Raw genomic sequence first — 20,456 nt, 5'->3', positions numbered from 1 at the left:
GCAGAATCTTTGGGGTTTTCTAGATATAAGATCATATCATCAGCAAAGAGCGATAGTTTGACCTATTCTGCCCCCATTTGGATGCCTTGATTTCCTTCTCTTGTCTGATTGCTCTGGCTAGCACTTCCAGCACTATGTTGAATAGAAGTGGTGATAGAGGTGGTGTCTGGTTCCAGTTCTAAGAGGAAATGCCTTCAATTTTTCCCCATTCAATATGATGTTGGCTGTGGGTTTGTTATATATGGCTTTTATCATTTTTAGTAAGTCTCATCTATGCCTATTTTGTTAAGTGTACTCATCACAAAAGGGTGCTGAATTTTGTTGAATGCCTTTTCTGTGTATATTGAGACATCTTATGGTCTTTAGTTTTACTTCTATTTATATGTTGAATTACTGAGAGCAAACCAACAACCTACAGAATGGGAGAAAATATTCGCATGCTACACATCTGATAAAGGACTAATAACTAGAATCTATGTAGAACTCAGGAAAATCAGCAAGAAAAAATCCCATTAAAAAGTGGGCAAAGGACATGAACAGAAACTTTTCAAAAGAAGACAAATGACCAACAAACATGAAAAAATGCTCAACACCTCTAATCATGAGGGAAATGCAAATCAAAACCATGATGAGATATCACTTAACTCCAGCGAGAATGGCTTTTATAAAAAAGTTCCAAAACAATAAATGTTTGCGTGGATGCGGAGAGATAGGAACATTCATACACTGCTGGTGGGACTGCAAACTAGTACAACCTCTGTGGAAAGCAATACAGATACCTCAAAGAGCTACAAGTAGAACTGCCATTTGATCCAGTAATCCCATTACTGGGCATCTACCCAAAGGAAAAAAAGACATTCTATAAAAAAGACATCTGCACTAGAATGTTTATAGCAGCATGGTTCACAATTGCAAAGATGTGAAAACAACCCAAGTGTGTATCAATATATGAGTGGATTAATAAAATGTATATGTATACCATGGAGTACTACTCAGCTGTAAGAAACAATGGTGATCTAGCACCTCTTGTATTTTCCTGGATAGAGCTGGAACCCATTCTACTAAGTGAATTATCACAAGAATGGAAAAATAAGTACCACATGTACTCACCAGCAAATTGGTATATTAACTGATCAACATTTAAGTGGACAAATAATAACATTTATGGGAGGAGGGGCTGGGTATGTATTACATAGTGCGATGCACACCTTTCTGGGGGATGGATGTGCTTGAAGCTCTGACTCAGACAGGACAAAGGCAATATATGTAACCTAAACATTTGTACCTGCGTAATATGCTGAAATAAAAATAAATAACAAAAGTAAAAAAACAACAAAAAATCTTTTCAGTTGTAACAAAAATCTTTTTCTTTATTTTAAGGATGCCCAAATATGTTTTCTTTTTCTGCAACTGTCTTTAGGTCAATTATATTTCTTCCTGTTAATAATTAAACATCAACTACAGAGTAAGGTTTTAGATGATATACATTCCTTATGCTAAAAAAATCCATATAGAGCAACACATTTAAATTTTATTATTTGTAAAAAGGTACACTGATTTAGTGGTTTCCTGGAAAGAGTTATAATTTTATAAGTTTGTAGCTATATAGTCACTGTATGTGGTCCACATTGATTTTCCATTCTCCCAATTTAGAACTACATTTCGGAGAACCTGATAAATACACTCTCTGCATTAGTGATTTATTGCTGAAGAACATTTTGTGGGAACCTAAATTTTTTTAGTAATCCAATAAGACATTTGTTATATTAATGTGTTTGCAGTGATTACAAACAGCTGAAAAATAATTTCTCTTGACTATTTGCTTTAAAATAAATAATTTCTCTTGACTATTCTTTGCTTTAAAAAAAGCAATTTGGGAACCTCTATTTAACTTAATAGAGTGGAAGATCAGGTTTTCTATATTTGTGTAAAAATAATGAGTATTTTCAAATGAGGTGGTAGGAAACTAGAATGGGTGATTATAGGTAATTAAGATACAGGTTAATCTTATTAGATGAATGATGCCCTGGTAGACTCCTCTAGTTTATACAAGTGAGTCAAGCTTCTTAGAAGCAAAATCCCTGGATTGTGATTATGAAAATTCACTTAGCCATTTTTAAAGCAATGAGAGGTTTTACTGGGTCAAATAATGTCAAAATTCATTTCCCCTGGTATCCATGAATATGACCTTATTTTGAAATAGGGTCTTTATAGATGTAATAAAGTTAAGACAAAGTCATCCTAGATTAGGGTGGGCCCTAATCCAATGACTGGTGTCTTTATAAGAGGGAAGTTTAGATGTAGAGACACAGAGATATATGGGGAGAAATTGGAAGGATGTGCCTATAAATCAGTGAACACTGAGGATTGTTGGCAACCACTAGAAGTTAGGAAGAAGCAAGGAAGTATTCTTCCATAGAGCTTTCAGAAGGAACTGTGCCGACACCTTGATTTCAGGCTTCTGGCCTCCAGAAATATGAAAGAATGAAATTTCTGTTGTTTGGAGCCACCCAGTTTGTAGTAATTTTTACTTCAGCCATTAAAAACTAATACAGAAGGCATTTTATTTTATTATAACTAATATAAAAACCATTAGAATATCTGCTGGTGGTACCTAAGCCTACATACAAGAGGAGAGAAAGTCAGTCTGTACCTTTTGGAAATGCAGTGCATCTCAAAAGACTTTAACAGTTGTTCACTTAGGGTACTTGTGAACTGTATCTCCTGGGAACCTCCATATCAGTTTTCATACTTTATTTTCCACAGTTGTCATTACCCAGGTGAAATCAGTAAGGAGAGACTCCTGTACAACAATAAAAATAGATTTTTAAGCTCACTGTGTCTTTTGTCCTTGGTGGGCTTATTATTTTTAACTTATGAGCTCATAAAAAAGTTATAGCCTCTATATTTTATGGTATTTACCATTTTCTCATAAGATTAACTTTTCTTACCATTTTTCTTTATATCTGGTGGTTTACTAGTTATTTTTTCTTGTAGAAACTTTTGCTGTAATACATTTTTTCTCTTCGACAGAAACCATGCGTCTTTTAAATGAAAGTATTTTCTTTTTAGTTGGCTAGATTTATCTTTTTTTTTAGTTTTTAAGATGTCTTTTTGATTGATGGCTATACTATAAAATCCCAGTCTAATCAATGAATCTTAAAATGGTATGGAGATTTTGGATGACCATTTAGCTTTAGATAGTGGAGTGAGGATTGTTTGGAGGCTGCTTGAGCAATTATACCTTGGAATGGGGTAGCAAACACAAATACCCGAAAGTGTCAAGCAGTAGTATAAATGAGAGAGATGGTAGCTGTGATAGAATGGGCAATATTTGCCCTATTCATTTATTTATTTAGAGACAGGGTCTCGCTCTGTTGCCTGGGCTAGAGTGCCATGGCATCAGCCTAGCTCATGACAACCTCAAACTCCTAGGCTCAAGCAATCTTTCTGCCTCAGCCTCCCGAGTAGCTGGGACTACAGGCATGTGTCACCACGCCCGGCTTTTTCTATATATTTTTAGTTTTCCAGCTAATTTTTTTTTTTTTTTTTTAGTAGAGATGGGGTCTCGATCTTGCTCAGGCTGGTCTTGAACTCCTGATCTCTAGCGATCCTCCCACCTTGGCCTCCCAGAGTGCTAGGATTGCATGCCTGGCCAACATACAGTTTTTAAAAAATTAAATACATGCAGTTTTATGAAAAAAATGACTATGTTGTACTTATTTTTCTCATTTTGGCATGCACTGGTAAGGATTTTGACAGGTATTTGTATAGATCAGTGGATTATTGGCAAGCACCTGGGGGAATAGACTGCAGCAGTACAGCCACAGACATAAGTCTGGGCAGTGCATAACCCTGGGAGGAATCCAGGGTGCAGTAGTGTTCAAGGATGGGGATGTAGTTCCTGAAAGGTGCTATTGGCCGAGCAGAGGTTCCCAGCCATGGCAGCATGTTGGAATCATCTGGGCAGATTCACAAAATGCCCAGGTCTCACCTTCCAGAGGTTCTGATGTAATTGATATGGCGGTGAAACTGTGTATTTTCTCCTAAGAATTTCCCACGTGATACTAATGTGCTTCCAGGGTTGAGAACTGTGGTACCAGAGCAGGGTGAGGAAGGGTCCCACTTGAGGAGGGTAACTGGCATGAGCCCCAATCTGCATGGCAAAAGGCTGGCTCTAAGACTTGTGCCCATGGAGGGTGAGAGGGCTATGACCCAGGGAGCAGAGTAGGAGGATAAGGGTTGCAGAGGGCTGTTTTGATCTGGAGGTGTCTTCACTGGCTTTGCCCTTTAGGCATGACCAAATCATCCCTGTTTGCCTGTGACTTTCACAGATTTAATGCTGAAAGACCAGCGTCCTGGGAAACCCTGTAGACAGGCAGTCTGGACATTTGATCACTTCACTTCGTTTAATTCAGTCCAAAGCATCTTGTATGGTATCCTCTGACCAGCACCTACAAAAAACCAGTCCTGCTCTTCCTGGTTGTATATGAGGCAGAATTCATACATATTATCTCACCTCTTACCTTCCATTTTGTTTCTGATAAAGCCAACTGTTTTTTAAGGAACAAGAAAAGGAGAGAACAGCTTTGGCTGCCTACATCCTTTCTGCTCCAGGAAGGATCTGCTCAGGACTGGTAGTGGAGGATTTCAGTGGGCTCAGTGGTGAGGAGCTTCAGAATGAGAGGCAGGTGTAAGTGTAAAGTGTTGTTCTCAAATTTTAGAGTACAGTGAAATCACCTGGAGCACTGGCTAACCCACAAGTGGCTGGGCCATGTCCTCAGAGCTTCTGAAGATGTCTCGGGTAGGGTTTGAGAATTTGCATTTCTAGCAAGCTGACATTGATGCTATTAGGCTGAGAACCATCCTTTGAGAACCACTCAGTGTAAAGAGGCTTGACTCTGCTTCAGGCATACCTGCGTGTGAAAGACCTCTCTAAATATGTTTTCTCACTTGTAAAATGGAGAAAATAATAACCACCTCATCAGTCATCATGAACTGTCACATAGTTCACCAAGCAGAATTCCCAGGATATGGTAGACACACTCATTCTCTGAAAGATCCGTCTTTCTGGTATCATCTGCACAGGGATGGTTTGGCGTTGAATATTGTCAGGTGCAACAATTCCAAATATGATCATCAAAATCACCTGGGGAACTTTTTGCAACTATAAAAAAAACCTGGCTCCCTGTCTCCTTGGTGATTCTGATCCCGTAGGTCTGAGGGAAAGCCTGGGAATCGGTTGGTTTGAAAAACCCTCCATGGTGATGCTGAGAGCCAGTTTGGAGAAACTGCTGTTAAACAGCATCTCTCTCATGCAGGGTTCTCGAGCACTGCAGCTGCATTGAATCATCACTGGGGGGACTTAAAAAGATGCTGATGCCTGCGTGCCATCCTCAGAGATCATGATTTAATTGTTTTGGAGTACAGCCTGGGATTTTAAAAGCTCCCAGGCTGAGAAACACTTCCTTTTGTGTATGTATTCTTGGAGTATGAAAAACATGAAGTATTTATTAAAATGCAGATTTTTGGGTCTCACCTCAGAGCTGCCTAAACAAACTTTCAGGGCAAGAGACACAGTGATCTGCGTTATCAATGCCCTGAGTTGTTAGTCTTAACTCTTAACAAAGCATGAGAATCATAGCTCGAAGGACACTATAGCAATCCTCATTTAGTAAATATTGCCTGACTGCACCTCTTCACGTATTTATATAGCAGTTTACAGTGTACTTCAGTTTATCTCATGGAATCTCCTGTATACCCTTGTGAGGTAGCTTGGCTAGATGTTGTTCCATTTATTGATGAAGAGCCTGAGATTCAGAGAGGCACTTGCTCCAACAGAACATGTGGGTATATGAATATAAATCAGGCAAATGTGCTTCTCTGAAAGGAGACCATTGTCTAGTTTAGAAATAAGGCAGAAACAGGCATTAAGGTAGACAGAGATGTTGCAATTAAAAAATAGTATGACAATTGAGAGGAGGGGTTAGTGGGAAGTAATTTGTAAGAAGGAGGGAATTTGAGAAGGCTTTTCGGAGGAAGTAGTCCAGGCCTATCTTAGAGCTGTTCAAGTTGTAGAGTTTCCTTTGAGGTTCTTGATAAAGGACAAATGACTGTGGCCTCACAGCTTTACTCCAATTGGTTCCCTTTATTGGGTTTTCATCATTTTGTAGCCTAGGCTGTGTAACTTACTTTGTGTTATCATCTCATCATATTTGTGATAAGTTCCGTTTTTCTTTTGAGATCTTGCCGGCTGTTTAATAAGAATGTGGTATGTCTTTGAATTTTACAAATGAATGATTATTTTGAATTACCTAGAATAAAAATTGCAATAAGCTCTTTACCCCCATTGTGATGATAAACCAATATATAGACATATGAACTATCATATAATTCATTTTTATAGAGGTGAATGTTCTTTTAGCTATAACTAATAAGCTAAAAATAAGCATCTGTACTGTTATGACTATGTTATTAAATCAAAGAGTATGAAGAAAGTTTCAAGGACATGGATTTATTTCTGGAACAAAGGAGACAATAAGGAATAAAGCTATGACTGGCAGCCTAATAAAGAGCCCAACTCTATTAGGAGGTGCTGGCTTTTCTCTTTTCCTACAACATTTGTCTTAGATTATTATATATAATACCTATTTCCATACAGCATCTTTTGGCTTCCTCAAAAGTCATATAAAGATATGGAGAACATTTATAATAAGACTTCAGAAAGTTGGTTTGAGTGGTCTTTATTGAAACATATAATTTTTAATAAAATTCAGTTTATTACTCTCAAATGCAAGCCATATTTTAAAACGGCTATAAATGCAAAGAAATATAATTATATTTGTCCCATTAACTATTAAGATTTAAAATGCACCTATTTCATTTGCCAGGCCCATGTCTCGTAGTCTCTTCTACATGTATACTTACAGAAGCCCACAGAAACATATAAAAGAATGTTTGTTGAAACATAACAGCAAAAAAAGGAGATTATCTAAATGTCCATTAGTATAGGACTGTATGAATTATGGTTTACCCCTATAATGTAATATTATGCCATCATAAAAAAATAAGGTATTGATATAGAAAAATGCCAAGCTTATCTTAAGGAAAAATAATCAAGTAGTCAAACAGTGTGCATAGTGTAAAAGCAATTGTACACTGAAAAGGATATATGTGTTAGTCTGTCAATACACATGTAGGAGTGGCTACTACACATGGGCCTGGTAAAGTAGGTGCATTTCAAATTTTAATAGATAGTGAAAGGGACAAATAAAATTGTATTTCTTTGCATTTATATCTGTTATAAAATATGGCATGCATTTGAAAGTAATAAACTGAATTTTATTAAAAATTATGTTTCAATAAAGACCACTAAAACCAACTTTCTCAAGATATATACACATCTACTCAAATACGAATAGACTATTCCTGACATGGTGCATAAAATCTGTCAATAATTCTTACCTTTTAGAAGAAAACTACAGTTAAATGATATGTATGAGGGGAACAGTTTTATTCTTCACCATCTGTCCTCTCAGTTCATAGAAATTTTGCCACTTCTGTGTATTATTTTAAAATAATAGGTAAAATAATTATGTAAAAAAACTATTAAATTTATTTTACTTATGTTAAAATTTAATAATAGTTATAGAAGTTAAGGAAGCCCTTTAACATTAAAGCCTCTACCTTGGACTAAAAAATATTTCCAGGCATGTTAAAGGAAAAACAAGACACTTCATTGCTACTTAGTTTAAATACTTACTGATTTATGGTGAATAATCCCCGAAAATTATCTCAGTACAAAATGAACTTTCACCATTATTTATAAGAATTACTTATATCACCATTTGAGAGGCTCAAAATTTGAATTATAGTAGCCCAAATTGAGTCCCCCCCCCCATGTTTATGCTTCTCTTGAAGTGTCATGGAAACATTTGATACTGATTCAACCACATTGAGCTCTTCATTTGCAGTGTTAGGCTTTTGTGCAGATGGCGCCTGATCATACGCTGTGTTTGGATTGACTCCTGTTTTTCAGAATTGGAATTTAGTGAAAGATTGTTTTCCAATGTCTAATCATCTATTTAATTCTCCCCAATGTAATGGAGGTTTGTTTTAAAAAATGAATTATTTGTCCTTCTTATGATTTAATATGATATGTTTCCAGAGTTATTTTTTTAAAGAAAACTTCAGTAATTTATAAAAATTCTTGTATGTTTTGCCACTCTCATATTTCCCCCACATTCAAAGACTGTCAACTTCCATTGTTTCCTAAACTGGTATCGTATTTCTTGCAGTTATCTTCTTTGTTTGTACTTCTCTCTATTTCTACTTTCTTGTCTTTGTTTCTACCATCTTTCTGTTACTGCTCACTGTGAGTATTAGACTTCTGAGAAGAGAAGGTCTGATTGGATTAGTCACTGTCCAGTATAGGGAAACACACAGTTCTCTATCCATGTCACCTCATTGACTGTTACTCTTTCATGCCTGGCCAATACAAAGTTGATACCTGGTTCAATCAGATATATACAGAAAATCAGGGTCATCTGAATCATAATGTCCACTCATGCACTTATAATCTAATCTGTGTACACTTTGACAGTCCAACAGCCCAAGAGAAGATATTTTAACTTCTGTTCAATTTACCCCCAGCCCTACTAAAAAAAAAAAAAATAGGTCATTGAATATGAAATATCAGATTTTAAATCAAGTGTAGTTTATTATTAATATATCTCAAACAAGAAGCAGTGCAGTTAATCAACGTATATTTTTACTTGCAAGAAGTGGTCCAAAGGCTGGAAGAAGTGGTAGTCAGTTGTGCAAAGTCTGGTGAATATGGTAGATGACAGAGTTTCCAAGTCCAGCCTCTGTAGTCTGAGTGTTGTTTGTGTGACATGTGGTCAAATGTTGTTTTGCAAGAGGATTGGCCTGTCTCTGTTGACCAATCTTAGTTGCTTAATCATAAACATCCTCCTTATTTCATCCAGTTGGTTGCAGTAGACATCCACTGTAATCGATGACCAGGTTTCATGAAGCTGTATTAGAATACCTAACAGACATGATTAGTTTTTTATTTTTTATTTTTTGATGGATATTTGGTTTTGGACTGTGTTGCCACTTAGTCTGTGTCCACCCATTGTGCCAAACTCTTGTGATTGTCAAAAAGAATCCATGTTTCATCACATGTAACAATGTGGTGTAGAAATTGTTCGCCTTTATGTCATGACAGCAAAGAAAGGCAAGTTTGAGACAACTTCTCTTCTGATGCTTGTTTAATTCATGTGAATCCCATCTATCCAGCTTCTTTACCTTGCTCATTTGTTTCAAAGGGTCCCATATTGTTGGAATAGTAACATCAAACCTTGCTGCTAATTCACACATAGGTTGAGATGGATTTGCTTCCACTATAATTTTCAGCTCCTCATTATCCACCTTGGTTTCAGATCATCCATGTGGCTCATTTTCAAGGTTAAAATCACTAGAACGGAACTTCTCAAACCATTAGTGTACTGTGTGTTCATTAGCCACATCCTTCCCAAGCACTTTGTTGCTATTTCAAGCTGTCTGTGCTGCATTGGTTCCATGATGGAACTCATATTTGAAAATAACACGAATTTTTGACATATTCATAGTTTCACAAAAATCGCTCTAAAAATTTTGACAGATAATCACAAGCCAAAATGTGTGTTTGCAAGACTGAGGGTGTACCTTCACAATAAAAATAAAATAAGAAGTGTTAAAGTGAAATGTCAAAGATACCTTAACTGTCAAATTTAGTACTTAAGGAAATCGGACATTTCATACTTAATAACCTAGAACTAGCCTAGACTAGAACAAAACAGAATAGAATAAAATAATAAAATACATCTGCCTATGGGAAAATTTACATTTACATTGCATAACCCACAGGTCTAGGTTCAACTCAAAAATAGTGTAGGGGGAAAGACACAGGCCTTATGTTCACATAAAGTTTTCATCTCTACTTGTAAACTTCTAAGGTAGACAACCTTGGCTCTTAGAGATTGTGGCCGCCTCTGTAGAATAGGGATGGATAACAATATTTCTTTGTAGGATTGATGTGAGAATTTAATGTGACCATGTATGTAAATGGAGTAGAACAACAGAGTAATTATCATAGCAGTGAGCATTTGAGTGCTTCCCAGGGGCCAAGCCTTATTCTAAACCCTGTTTGCCTATTAACTCATTTAATCCTTGTAACAACCCAATGAGATAATTATTCCCATTTCACAGATGAGGAAACTGAGACACTGGCAAGTTCTCTAACTTTCTTGGGATTGTACAGCTAGTAAAGGAAGGAGCCAAGATCGCATGTGTCATTAAACATCTATGCTACAATGATCCTCTCCATGAAGTCAGTGCCCCATATCCTGGTGTCCAGGACTTGTTTCTGCCCCCAAGTCCCTGCAACCTTCTGGGTTCCATCCCATGTCCGACCCCAATGTGAAGTACCCTTATACCTTCTCCTCCATCAAATCTAACCACAATGCTCAGTTCACAGTGTTCAGTGACTCCCCTGGGAATTTGGAGGGGTGGCATAGGGTTAGGGATTATATCGTGTACCATTTTGCATGCTCTCGGCCTCCTCCCCAAAGCTGAGATTCACCAGCTTCTGTGGGATTATCTCATGAGGAGCAGCAGTTTTAGGCCGTGCTGCTTTCTTTGGAATTCTGGTGGAGAAAATGTCTTTGGCCCTTTTACATCTTATGTCTTCCTGTTCTCTCCTCTCCTTTTGTGAAGCACTGAATATTTTAAGTAGGGTTAATCCTTAAGCCAAACTGAAGTAAGTAATATTTACCCCTTTAAACCCCTCATTCTGTCAGTCCTTTCTACTTCACTCTTTCACATCGCAGTGAGTCAATTTAATTAGAAGCTTTCAGCCACTGAAGAAATAGAAGATTAGTGGGAGAATGGGAAAAGGCCATTTAAAGCAGAGCTTCTCAAACTTTAATGTGTGCATGAATCACCTAGAGACCTTGTTAAAATGCAGATTCTGGTACAGTAGGTCTGGGGTGGGGCCTGAGATTCTGCATTTCTAACAAGCTCCTGGTGATGTCATTGCTTAACGGTCTATAGACCACACTCTGTATCAAGTTTTAAAAGGTGACACCCTAAGATGGCAGAGGATTTATCCTATTTCCAGGCACATGTAATTTATCCTATTTTCCAGGCACGTGTAATTAAAAGAACATTGGGTCTCTCTTAGTAGGATTTAGTTAGTGTTACTGGTTGCTAGACGATACTTCACAATTTCAAACCCTACATGTGGCAGCTTATCAGTAAAGCCATTCCTAGTTTGAAAAAAAGAATAGTATAAACTTGTCTGACGGTCAAGTTTTGATATAACACAGTAGAAACAGGCATTTTCCTCTATCGGTATAATTTAAGGATTTATATTCATTTTTACTTAGCTCCATGTGAGGGAGCATTGCTTTGCTGCTGCTCAAGATCTAGTATCTTATAACTATGGAAATAGATGATTAAACTTATTCTTCTGCAAGGACCACATGCCTATTTCAATATCTGTTTCTTTGTTCCTCTAATATCTCCTACATAAAAGGAAAGTTAAGTCAACTTTTATTTCCCTGCCTTTTGATTTAGATTCAGCTCACTTGGAGTGTTTATGAATAATTCTGTTAGAAATGATTTGATAATGCTAATCTGAATAATGAAATATTGTTCACAGCTTTAGATATGGAGATGCAGTGTTAGCAGAAACCTCCTGTGAAATGACGTGGCTAATTCTTGTGACGGCAGAGGCTTACGTCCTCTATTTCTATTTTCAGGGAGGAGAGCACTGTTACTACCAGGGCCATATCCGAGGAAACCCTGCCTCATTTGTTGCATTGTCAACATGCCATGGACTTCAGTAAGTGTTTAAAAATTTATTTGTACTGTTCATTCTTTCAATAACTTTATTTTTCTTTTTCTTTTTTTTTTTTTGTGTTTAACATTAGGCATACAAGCTAATAATAACTTTATTTTTAATGCACTGGAATAGAACTCCCTATTTTGTGTCAAGAATAATTTTAAATCAGTGATGGATCTGATTTGTTTCTCTCTTATGTTTTATAAACCAAGAAGATTTTTAAATGAACAGTTACAGAAACCAAAAGCTTTTGAATTATAATATATTTTATAGTGATATTCGAAGCACTTTTCTGGTTTCATCCAAATTTAGAAACGAGTGATTTGGATAACTTTGGCTTCTATTTCTGTGGATGTTTAGCCCCTTGATAACAATTCTACTCCTACTTCTCCTTGATATTCATTTTTATATTTTCTTGGAATAATAGAAATTTCAGTAGATGGAAACTCTTGGCGGCTTGCACAGGGACAAAAGGCTGCCAGTAACCTTAAGAGCTTATGTATTTTAGCCCTTTTAGTCAGCTGGAATCCCACCTAACTCACAGCAAATTTGTGGGAGGATCTGTGTCTGTTCTCAGAGATCTCCAAGGAACAGAGTTCATCCTTCCTTGGGGCCTTGCTTCCTTTCTCATAACCTTCACTATCAAAGAATGTCTGCTGATGTTGAACATGGGAATGGATTACTTCCTCCGTCTTGTCGATGATACTGATACACAGGTGGCTATCTCTTACTTGTTTTGTAACCTCTTATAAAGCTACTGTGTCATTCCTCAGCATTCTATTTATTAACAGACTAAATTATCTCATTTCCTTCTTGTTTGTTTTACTTTTTTTGTCACAGAACAAGCCAGCACTTTAGTTTTGTTAAATTTTTGTTGGGAAACTTAAATACTTTCTTTCTGTTACCAGGTTAGAGATGTGTTTTTTCATCTAACAAGCAGTTACTCGGTTTCTGCCATTTGCCAGCCACTAGCAATATTAAGGCAATTCAAACATGAGTCTTGAGAACTCTGTTTCATGGGGTGGGTGCAAATACAGCCTAGCTTCTTGCTATGAAATGTGATAGGTATATTTCTTTTCTTTGAGAGAGAATTTAAAAAAAAATGGGAAAAATGCAAGCTGGGCATTGGCACTGAAGAAGAGGTGGAACTTGAGAGCTTTCAAGATATGTCACTTAAAGAAGGTGGCGTACAATAGGCTTTGATAAAATTATCCAAGGGAGGGAGGTTAGATCAGCAGATCTTAAATCTAGAAAAGAGATCTATTGGGAAAGACTGGAAAATCTAGCTAGACTGCTCAAGTGGCACCTCTGGCCAGGATCTGGGAGTAGGGATGTAGGCAGAAGGGAGAGAGTATAAGGATGAGTTATTTGATAATCAGAGAAGAGAGGCCATGTGCCTAAGAGCATGGAAGACTTCCATTTGCTTGTCATTTATTCTAAAAGACAATTTTACTTACTTTAAATAAATGTATAAATTTATTTATTTTAAATAAATTCTTTGAATACAGAGATTTTTGCAAATGTAGAATCCATGTTTAATATTTGGCAGCTTCTGTTTTCTTATTAGGAAAAAGGAACATTGACATCCTTTTCAGCAGTAAAATTATATCTGCTCTCAAGACAAGCACAGCTTTCACCTAGGAATAGTACAGCTGTGCCTGTTGACATTTGTGATTGCACATACATACTGGAGAGATGAATGAGATAAAACATAAGATTTATTGTTCTTCCTCTCTCTTCCTTTTAAAATCTCAATCCAAAGTCAGAATGTGAGCTCAGTACTTGTTCCAGTTTGCCTTCTGGTTTTCCAAATGGGACCTGTATTGTGGCAATCAGAGAGATGATATTAGTGCCTTCTGAGGGTTCTGACTGACCTGAGAACCTAAGAATGATACCTTGCTACTAATCCTCATGTAGTCATTTAAAGAAGGATGGAAAAATAACTTTTAGGAAATTTATAGTAACTGGGTCCAGGAGTAGAACTCAGAATCCTGCCCCAGTTGTTTTAACTAAATAAATTTTACTTTTAGAAACTTTTAAAAATTTAAACAAAAATAAACAGAATTTACTGTGTGTATAGGAACACTGTCAGAATTGTGTCAACCATTTTGGGCTTTCTTAGAATTTTATGAGCATGTTGTGTAAATAAATACTTATACCTCTTATATTTCCATTGTCATCTTGATTTAACCTTTTGAACAAAAATTTCTGAAAGAAATATTTTGGGGGATATTATTAAGTAATTTATATTGTCTTATTTATAGTGATTTAGATATGCTATATATTATTTCATCCATGACTCATCCTTTATAAATTACCAAGTGCATATTGAGGTTTTTTTTCATTTTTCTGATTTATTGAATTCAGTTAAAGGACATAAAAGGGGAAAAATTGGGTTCATATGTATTTTCTATAAAGAACCTGCAAAGGCACATTTCTTCAGATTCAAAGGACTAACAAGCAATATTTTGGTATGTTTGATGTGACAAAATCCTGTAACTATAGGAACCTTGAAGGATGGAATCAAATGTGAGTTCATTGCCCTCTTGTGGAAATGTGTGAGAATGGCTATTTCCTTTCAAAATCTTGTTTTGATGCAGCCTTTTTGAATTTTAGCTCAATTGGTCCATGATGACGTTCTAGTTGCAGGTTTTTATGAAGTACACACTATTGTACACTTAATATATTAGAATTTATATACATATAACAAGTTATCAATTCTCAAAATAGTGTATTTTTAAATAAGCAATTAATAATGGTATATTATCATATAGCAATCCAGAGTCTTCCAAGGTGTAGATGGTGGCAGAATATGTTTTCTTTACACTGTGTACATGATGTTTAAACCCAATAAAAAGAAATGATTTTCCCATTGAACGTTAACCTAACACAAGGGTGAATAACACCCAGTACTATTTAACCAAAATAATCTGCTTGCTACTTTGTTGGTGTTGCCATGTGAACTTTGGCAAAGGTTTTATGTGATTTTCTGGATGAATCTGGCCCATTCTCAGCAGGGGAAGGGATAATGTTCACTGCCATATTTGGTCTACTGTTATGAAAGGGCTGCCCCCTCTAATTCCTTAGGCATATGCTATATTGTCAGTAATATCCGTACAAACTGCATCTGTTTATCTTTAAATTCCAAATGCAGTGTCATCCAAATTCAGAAAGCACATGTTGTTTAAAACTGTGCAGATGTGAGCATAGCCATTTTATGCATATATAAAAGTTGTGGACATGTGGAAGATGTTACAGCAGGAATGAAGGAATTTGGATAGAGGTGGAACTGGAGGCCATTACAATTATAGCCCAGGGAAACCAACATTTCACTAAGGCATCAACGAAAGACAAATACTATTCTGTGTCTAACACCTTGGCCTGTCAAGCAGTCATTTCCACCTAAAACTGAAAAATTAGAAGATCACACCTTTGCTGCCCTCAGATGCCAGAATAAGTTTCTTCAGCATTGTAAAGGGCCTGATCTCAGTAGAAAGATCATGTTGTCCTAAAAGGAGTGACTATCAGGATTTCTCCAAGTGGAAGACAAGGTCATTTGTAGCTTTAAATGATCTCCAGAGGATTTCTCAGATGGCTGATAACCACCTCCAGCCTGAGAGGTCCAAAACTGAACTCTTGATTTGTCCTGCACCCTGAACCCTGCTTCCCTGGGCCCATCTTGTTAAATGGCAACCCCGTATTTTCAGCTGCTCAGGTCAAGACCTTGGCATCCTCATTGACTCTTTCTTTCATGTTCCATTTCAAATCCACCAACAAGTCCTGTTCATTTTACTTTCGGAATGGATTCCAAATTTTACCAGTTCTTACTACCTCCACCATAACCATTCTAATCTAAGCCACCATCTTCTTTTGCCTGTATTATTGCAATAAATTCCCTGCTTCTATCCTTATAGTCCTAAAGATTATTGTAAGAGAGCAGCCGGGGTGATCATTTTAAAACTTAAGGGAGATTGTGTGTCCCCTCTGCTTAGACCCTTGCAGTGGCTTCTTGTCTCTCTCAGAGCAAAAGCCAAGGCCCTCAGGGTAGCCTACCTACTATGGCCCCACTCTGCTCCTCACTGGCTCCACTCCAACCACGCTGCCTCCTTGCTGTTCCTGGAACATGCCAAGATTCTTTTACCTTGGGCTGTGTCTGAAATGCCCTTTGTGTGGGTGTCCTCATGGCTCGTCTCTTGCTCCTTTCAGGTCTTTGCATACATATCATCTTCTGTGAAGCCTTGCTCTGACCCTGTATAAACCAGCAGTTCTCTTTGGTTCTCACACTCTATCCTCTGACACCCATTTATTGCCTTTAACCTATGTTATTTTCCTCCCTAGAAATTATCACTGTCTAATATGTATTTACTTATTTATTATATGTTTATTGTGTGTCCTCCCTCTTTGTTAGGCCATCTTGTTAAATGGCAACTCCATATTTTCAGCTACTGAGGTCAAGACCTTGGTGTCCTCACTGACTCTTCTCTTCCTTGCATATTTCATTTCAAATCCATCAACAAGTCTTGTTCATTTTACTTGTGGCACATCAGCACCTTGAGGACATAGAATTGGTCTGTTTTGTTTGCTACTGTATCACCAGCATCTAGAGCAGTGCATTGTAGGTGCTTTATAAATACCTGCTGAATGAATGAAGATGGGTAGCAGATTGCAAATGAGCAGTTCATGGACCCAGCAGCCTGGGCTCTACTCCTGCCTCTCCTCTCACTGGTTATGTAATTTGGACAAGTTACTTCATCTCTTTGGACTTCAGTTTCCTTACCTGTAAAATAAGGATAGTCATTGTACCTCTGTTACAGATTTGTAGAAAAGATTAAATGAGTGTAAGGTATTTAGTTCATGGCATGTTGTTCTAATGTTTTAATTGTTTTACTTAAGCATCTTCCAAGTGTGTGGTAGGTAGGCCCTATTGACAGCCTGCATCAGCATCACGTGGAGTCACAGCCCAGAAATCTGAGAAAGTCCTGAAGTTTTACAGGCTCTTCAGATGGATTTTTGCATATTAAAGTGTTAGAATTATATGTTAGAGGGAGGAGTAATGGACAACAGCTGGAGAATAGCAGGCCTGAGCATGAGGCTGGGTCAGACGGAGGGGACCCTATTTATGGGGAATCAGAAGGAGGGATCTTGCTGTCTCAGCAGTGTGTGTGGTGTGTGCTGTGTCCAGTGGTGATGAATGAGACTGGGAAATGTGCATTGAGAAGTTAACTGGTCCTCTGGCTGCTGCTGAGTTTAAAATGATCTTGTTCTGAGTTGAGAGTTGATAGCCATGCCTGATTATTTTCTTGTCCTTGGCAGTGGGATGTTCTATGATGGGAACCACACATACCTCATTGAGCCAGAAGAAAATGATACTTCTCAAGTAAGTGTTCCTTCTTTTTGTCATGGCAAATGGAAACCTTTATCCTGAGAACTTTTTTCCTATTCTTTTTTCTCTTTTATTTTCATATTTCTTACGATTAGGATGGTAAGCATATACATATAGATAGATGCTCCTTGATTTACGATGGTGCTCTGTCCCAATGAACCCATCATAAGTAAAAAATGTCTCAAGTCATAAATGCATTTAATATTCCAATAAATCCATCTAAAGTCAAAAAATTGTTAAGTTGAACCATCATAAGTCCAGATGCTTCTTGGTCTTCGATGGAGTTAAATCCTGATAAACCCATCATTAAGTCTAAAAATTGTAAGTCGGGGACTGTTGGTATTTTAAATTAAATATTGAATAAGTCAAAACCACAAGTGGTTTTATTGAAATGTCTTTTGTTTCCTTCTCTTTTATATTGGAAATACAATATTTTGCCTCTGAAGAGTTCTGAAGCCTCTATTTCCATCTCTACCCTAATGTGCTATGATCTGTCCTAGTCTGACTGAGCTACCACAGCAAAATACTTAAACCACAGAAATTCATTGTATCATACTTCTGAGGACTGGAAGTCCAAGATCAAGGTGCTAGCAGGGTTGGTATCTGGTGAAGGCTTTCTCTTTGAGTTGCAGACAGCTGCCTTCACACTGTTCTCACATGGCAGAGAGAGAGAGAACTTTGGTTGTCTTCTCCTCTTCTTAAAAGGGTACCAACCAGCTATATTGAATGAGGGTCCCACTGTTATGACCTCATTTAACCTTTACCATCTCCTTCCAGGCCCTGTCTCCAGATAAAGTCACACTGAGGGTTTAGAGCTTCAACATATACATTTTGGGGAAACACAAACTTCCAGTTTATAATAAATCAAATCTGCACATATTTGATTTTTCACCCCTCCCCTCTTTTCCAGATTCCAGATTTTTCTCTCTTGTTCTTTGCTTTTAAGGCCCTATGCAAATGAAGTTTAGAGAAACCTAGGTCTTCTTAATTTTCTCTCTCACTTTAGTTGAAACATTCATTTTCTACAGATTAGAAAAGGTTTGAGGCTGGGCATGGTGGCTCACACCTGTCATCCTTAGCACTTTGGGAGGCTGAGGTGGGAGGATTGCTTGAGGCTAGAGGTTCAAGACCAGCCTGAGCAAGATTGAGAACCCCTGTCTCTATAAAAAATAGAAAAATTAGCCGGGCATGGTGGCATGTCCCTGTAGTCCCAGCTACTTGGGAGGCTGAGGCAGGAGGATCACTTGAGCCCAGGAGTTTGTTGTTGCTGTGAGCTACGTTAATGCCACTGCACTCCTGGGCAACAGATGGAGACCCTGTCTCAAAAAAAAAAAAAAAAATCAATATTATAGACTACAGAAAAACATAATACACTTTTATTCTAACTCTGCACATACAAATGTTTTTCCTCTTATCATACAACATTGGTCAAACACTTAGGCAAGTAATTTAAGGGAATGCACATTGTTTTGTCACCCATAAACAGTCTTGTCTGGGAATCTGTTATTATGCATTATTTTCTGAGTACCCACTGTTGTCCTGTCACTTTGCTTGACAGTGTGATTTTTTTTTACAATAATATGATAAAACTTAATATTCTAATTGTTTTTTAGTAATTGGATGAAGCCAGACTAAATTCTGTTATTTAAATGTTTATTCTTCTTAGAAGAAAAATGTGACTTTTTATCTATTACTTTTTAATAGCACTTTATATGACACTTGAATTTTGGAGCAGAGTCCACTTTGGGCATCTGCTTCTATCAGACATCCTGCTTCCCAATACCAGGAAGATTGTTAGTGCTGTAGTCTTTGCCTACCAAAGCCATCTGACTTTTAAAAGGGGCAGGAATCTGTGAAAGGAACCACTCATAAAAAAAACATTAACCTATTTTCCCAGATGTCTTCTCCTGGGGGAATAGATCCATTCATTTATTTTCCATTACTGCAGGCCTTGGCTTCTCTGTCTGTGAAGGCATTTTGCTTCTAATTGGATATTGCTCTGGTGCTGGGAGAATATGGGAGTGAGTAGGAGGGGTTGTGACATGGCTTACTGCCTCTCTGGACCCAGGAGAATACATAGTCAAGCTACAGTTCTCTTAAGGGTCTCCAGCTATGATTGCCTGAGGCTGGAGATATCTGGTTGTACTTACTTAATCCCTGTTGCTTATGTCATTTCAGGAGGATTTCCATTTTCATTCGGTTTACAAATCCAGACTGTTTGAATTCCCCTTGGATGATCTTCCATCTGGTATGATGTTCATATAGTGACTTTTCTTTAAAGGACAGCTTCAACAATTCCTTTAGTGCTTTAGAACTAATCTATGTATAGAATATTATTAGCCCACATCTGCTCATGGCAATTTTAGAGGGAAAGCCAAGTCACATCAAGAGGGAGAATAAAATGCAAACTGGCCTCATCTTTATAGTGGATGAGTTTGGAAAGATGTGGCTTAAGCACATTGAAAGAAAACTTTAATAAATTTTAAGATGAAAAGTAAGGTACTAGAGAAATAATGTTAGAGTAAGAATTGGTCTATATAGATAAATTATGTAATAATTCATCTTGGTGAAATAAATGGTGGTTCATCGAGGGATGAACGCAATCATTTTCCCATTTGTTGTTTTCCTCATCTTTTTTGCTTCGGCATTTTAAGAAAGAACTGTTCTTGATTAACCTTTGTTATTATTAAGTGCTATTTGCAAAATTGCTCTTTTCTTCTCATGTATATTTATGGGTCAGTTTATACATAGACATTGATTCGAGGGTTGCATCCAAGTCTTCACATGACAAGAAGAGCAGTGCACTAATACTTTGGCCTCTTTAGTGGAGCCATGATTATGCAGGGTGCATTTGTCTTTGACTTTGCTGGACTCGTTCATTTTCTCCTTCTGAAGACAGGGCACACTGAATAGCCGATGTGGAGATGGTTCCTCCCCTATTTAGTGAGCCTTCATTATTCTAATTTTGAATCTCATTTTAATCTTTGCAGAAGCTCTGTAAGATTGATATTATTTCCATTTTGTGCATGGGGAAACAGAAGCTCACCTAGTGTGTCTTTTCCAAGGTCCCACAAAGTTAAGTTTTGGAATATGACACTGTGAAAATATACTCTGGGAGAGAGGAACAAGGGGAAATGGAATGATTGCCAGCCTTAGAGCAAATCCTAAACTACTACTTAGAAAATC

The 20,456-nt window shown here is 37.3% G+C and overlaps 1 protein-coding gene across 10 annotated transcripts in view; it reads left to right on the top strand.

The window, feature by feature from the left end:
• The window catches only part of ADAM22 (ADAM metallopeptidase domain 22), a 203,987-nt gene that overhangs the window by 111,925 nt on the left and 71,606 nt on the right, over window positions 1–20,456 (top strand). For all 10 annotated transcript variants that reach the window (XM_012779568.2, XM_012779567.2, XM_012779572.2 and 7 more), the window contains exons 5-7: window positions 11,805–11,887; window positions 17,201–17,264; window positions 19,449–19,518. In XM_012779568.2, coding sequence (XP_012635022.2) covers window positions 11,805–11,887; window positions 17,201–17,264; window positions 19,449–19,518 — 217 coding nt within the window. The remainder of the gene's footprint in view (window positions 1–11,804; window positions 11,888–17,200; window positions 17,265–19,448; window positions 19,519–20,456) is intronic.

This window comes from Microcebus murinus, chromosome 9 (assembly GCF_040939455.1).
Source record: "Microcebus murinus isolate Inina chromosome 9, M.murinus_Inina_mat1.0, whole genome shotgun sequence".
Classification (NCBI taxonomy): Eukaryota; Metazoa; Chordata; class Mammalia; order Primates; family Cheirogaleidae; genus Microcebus; species Microcebus murinus.
This window is presented reverse-complemented; position numbering and strand designations above follow the sequence as displayed.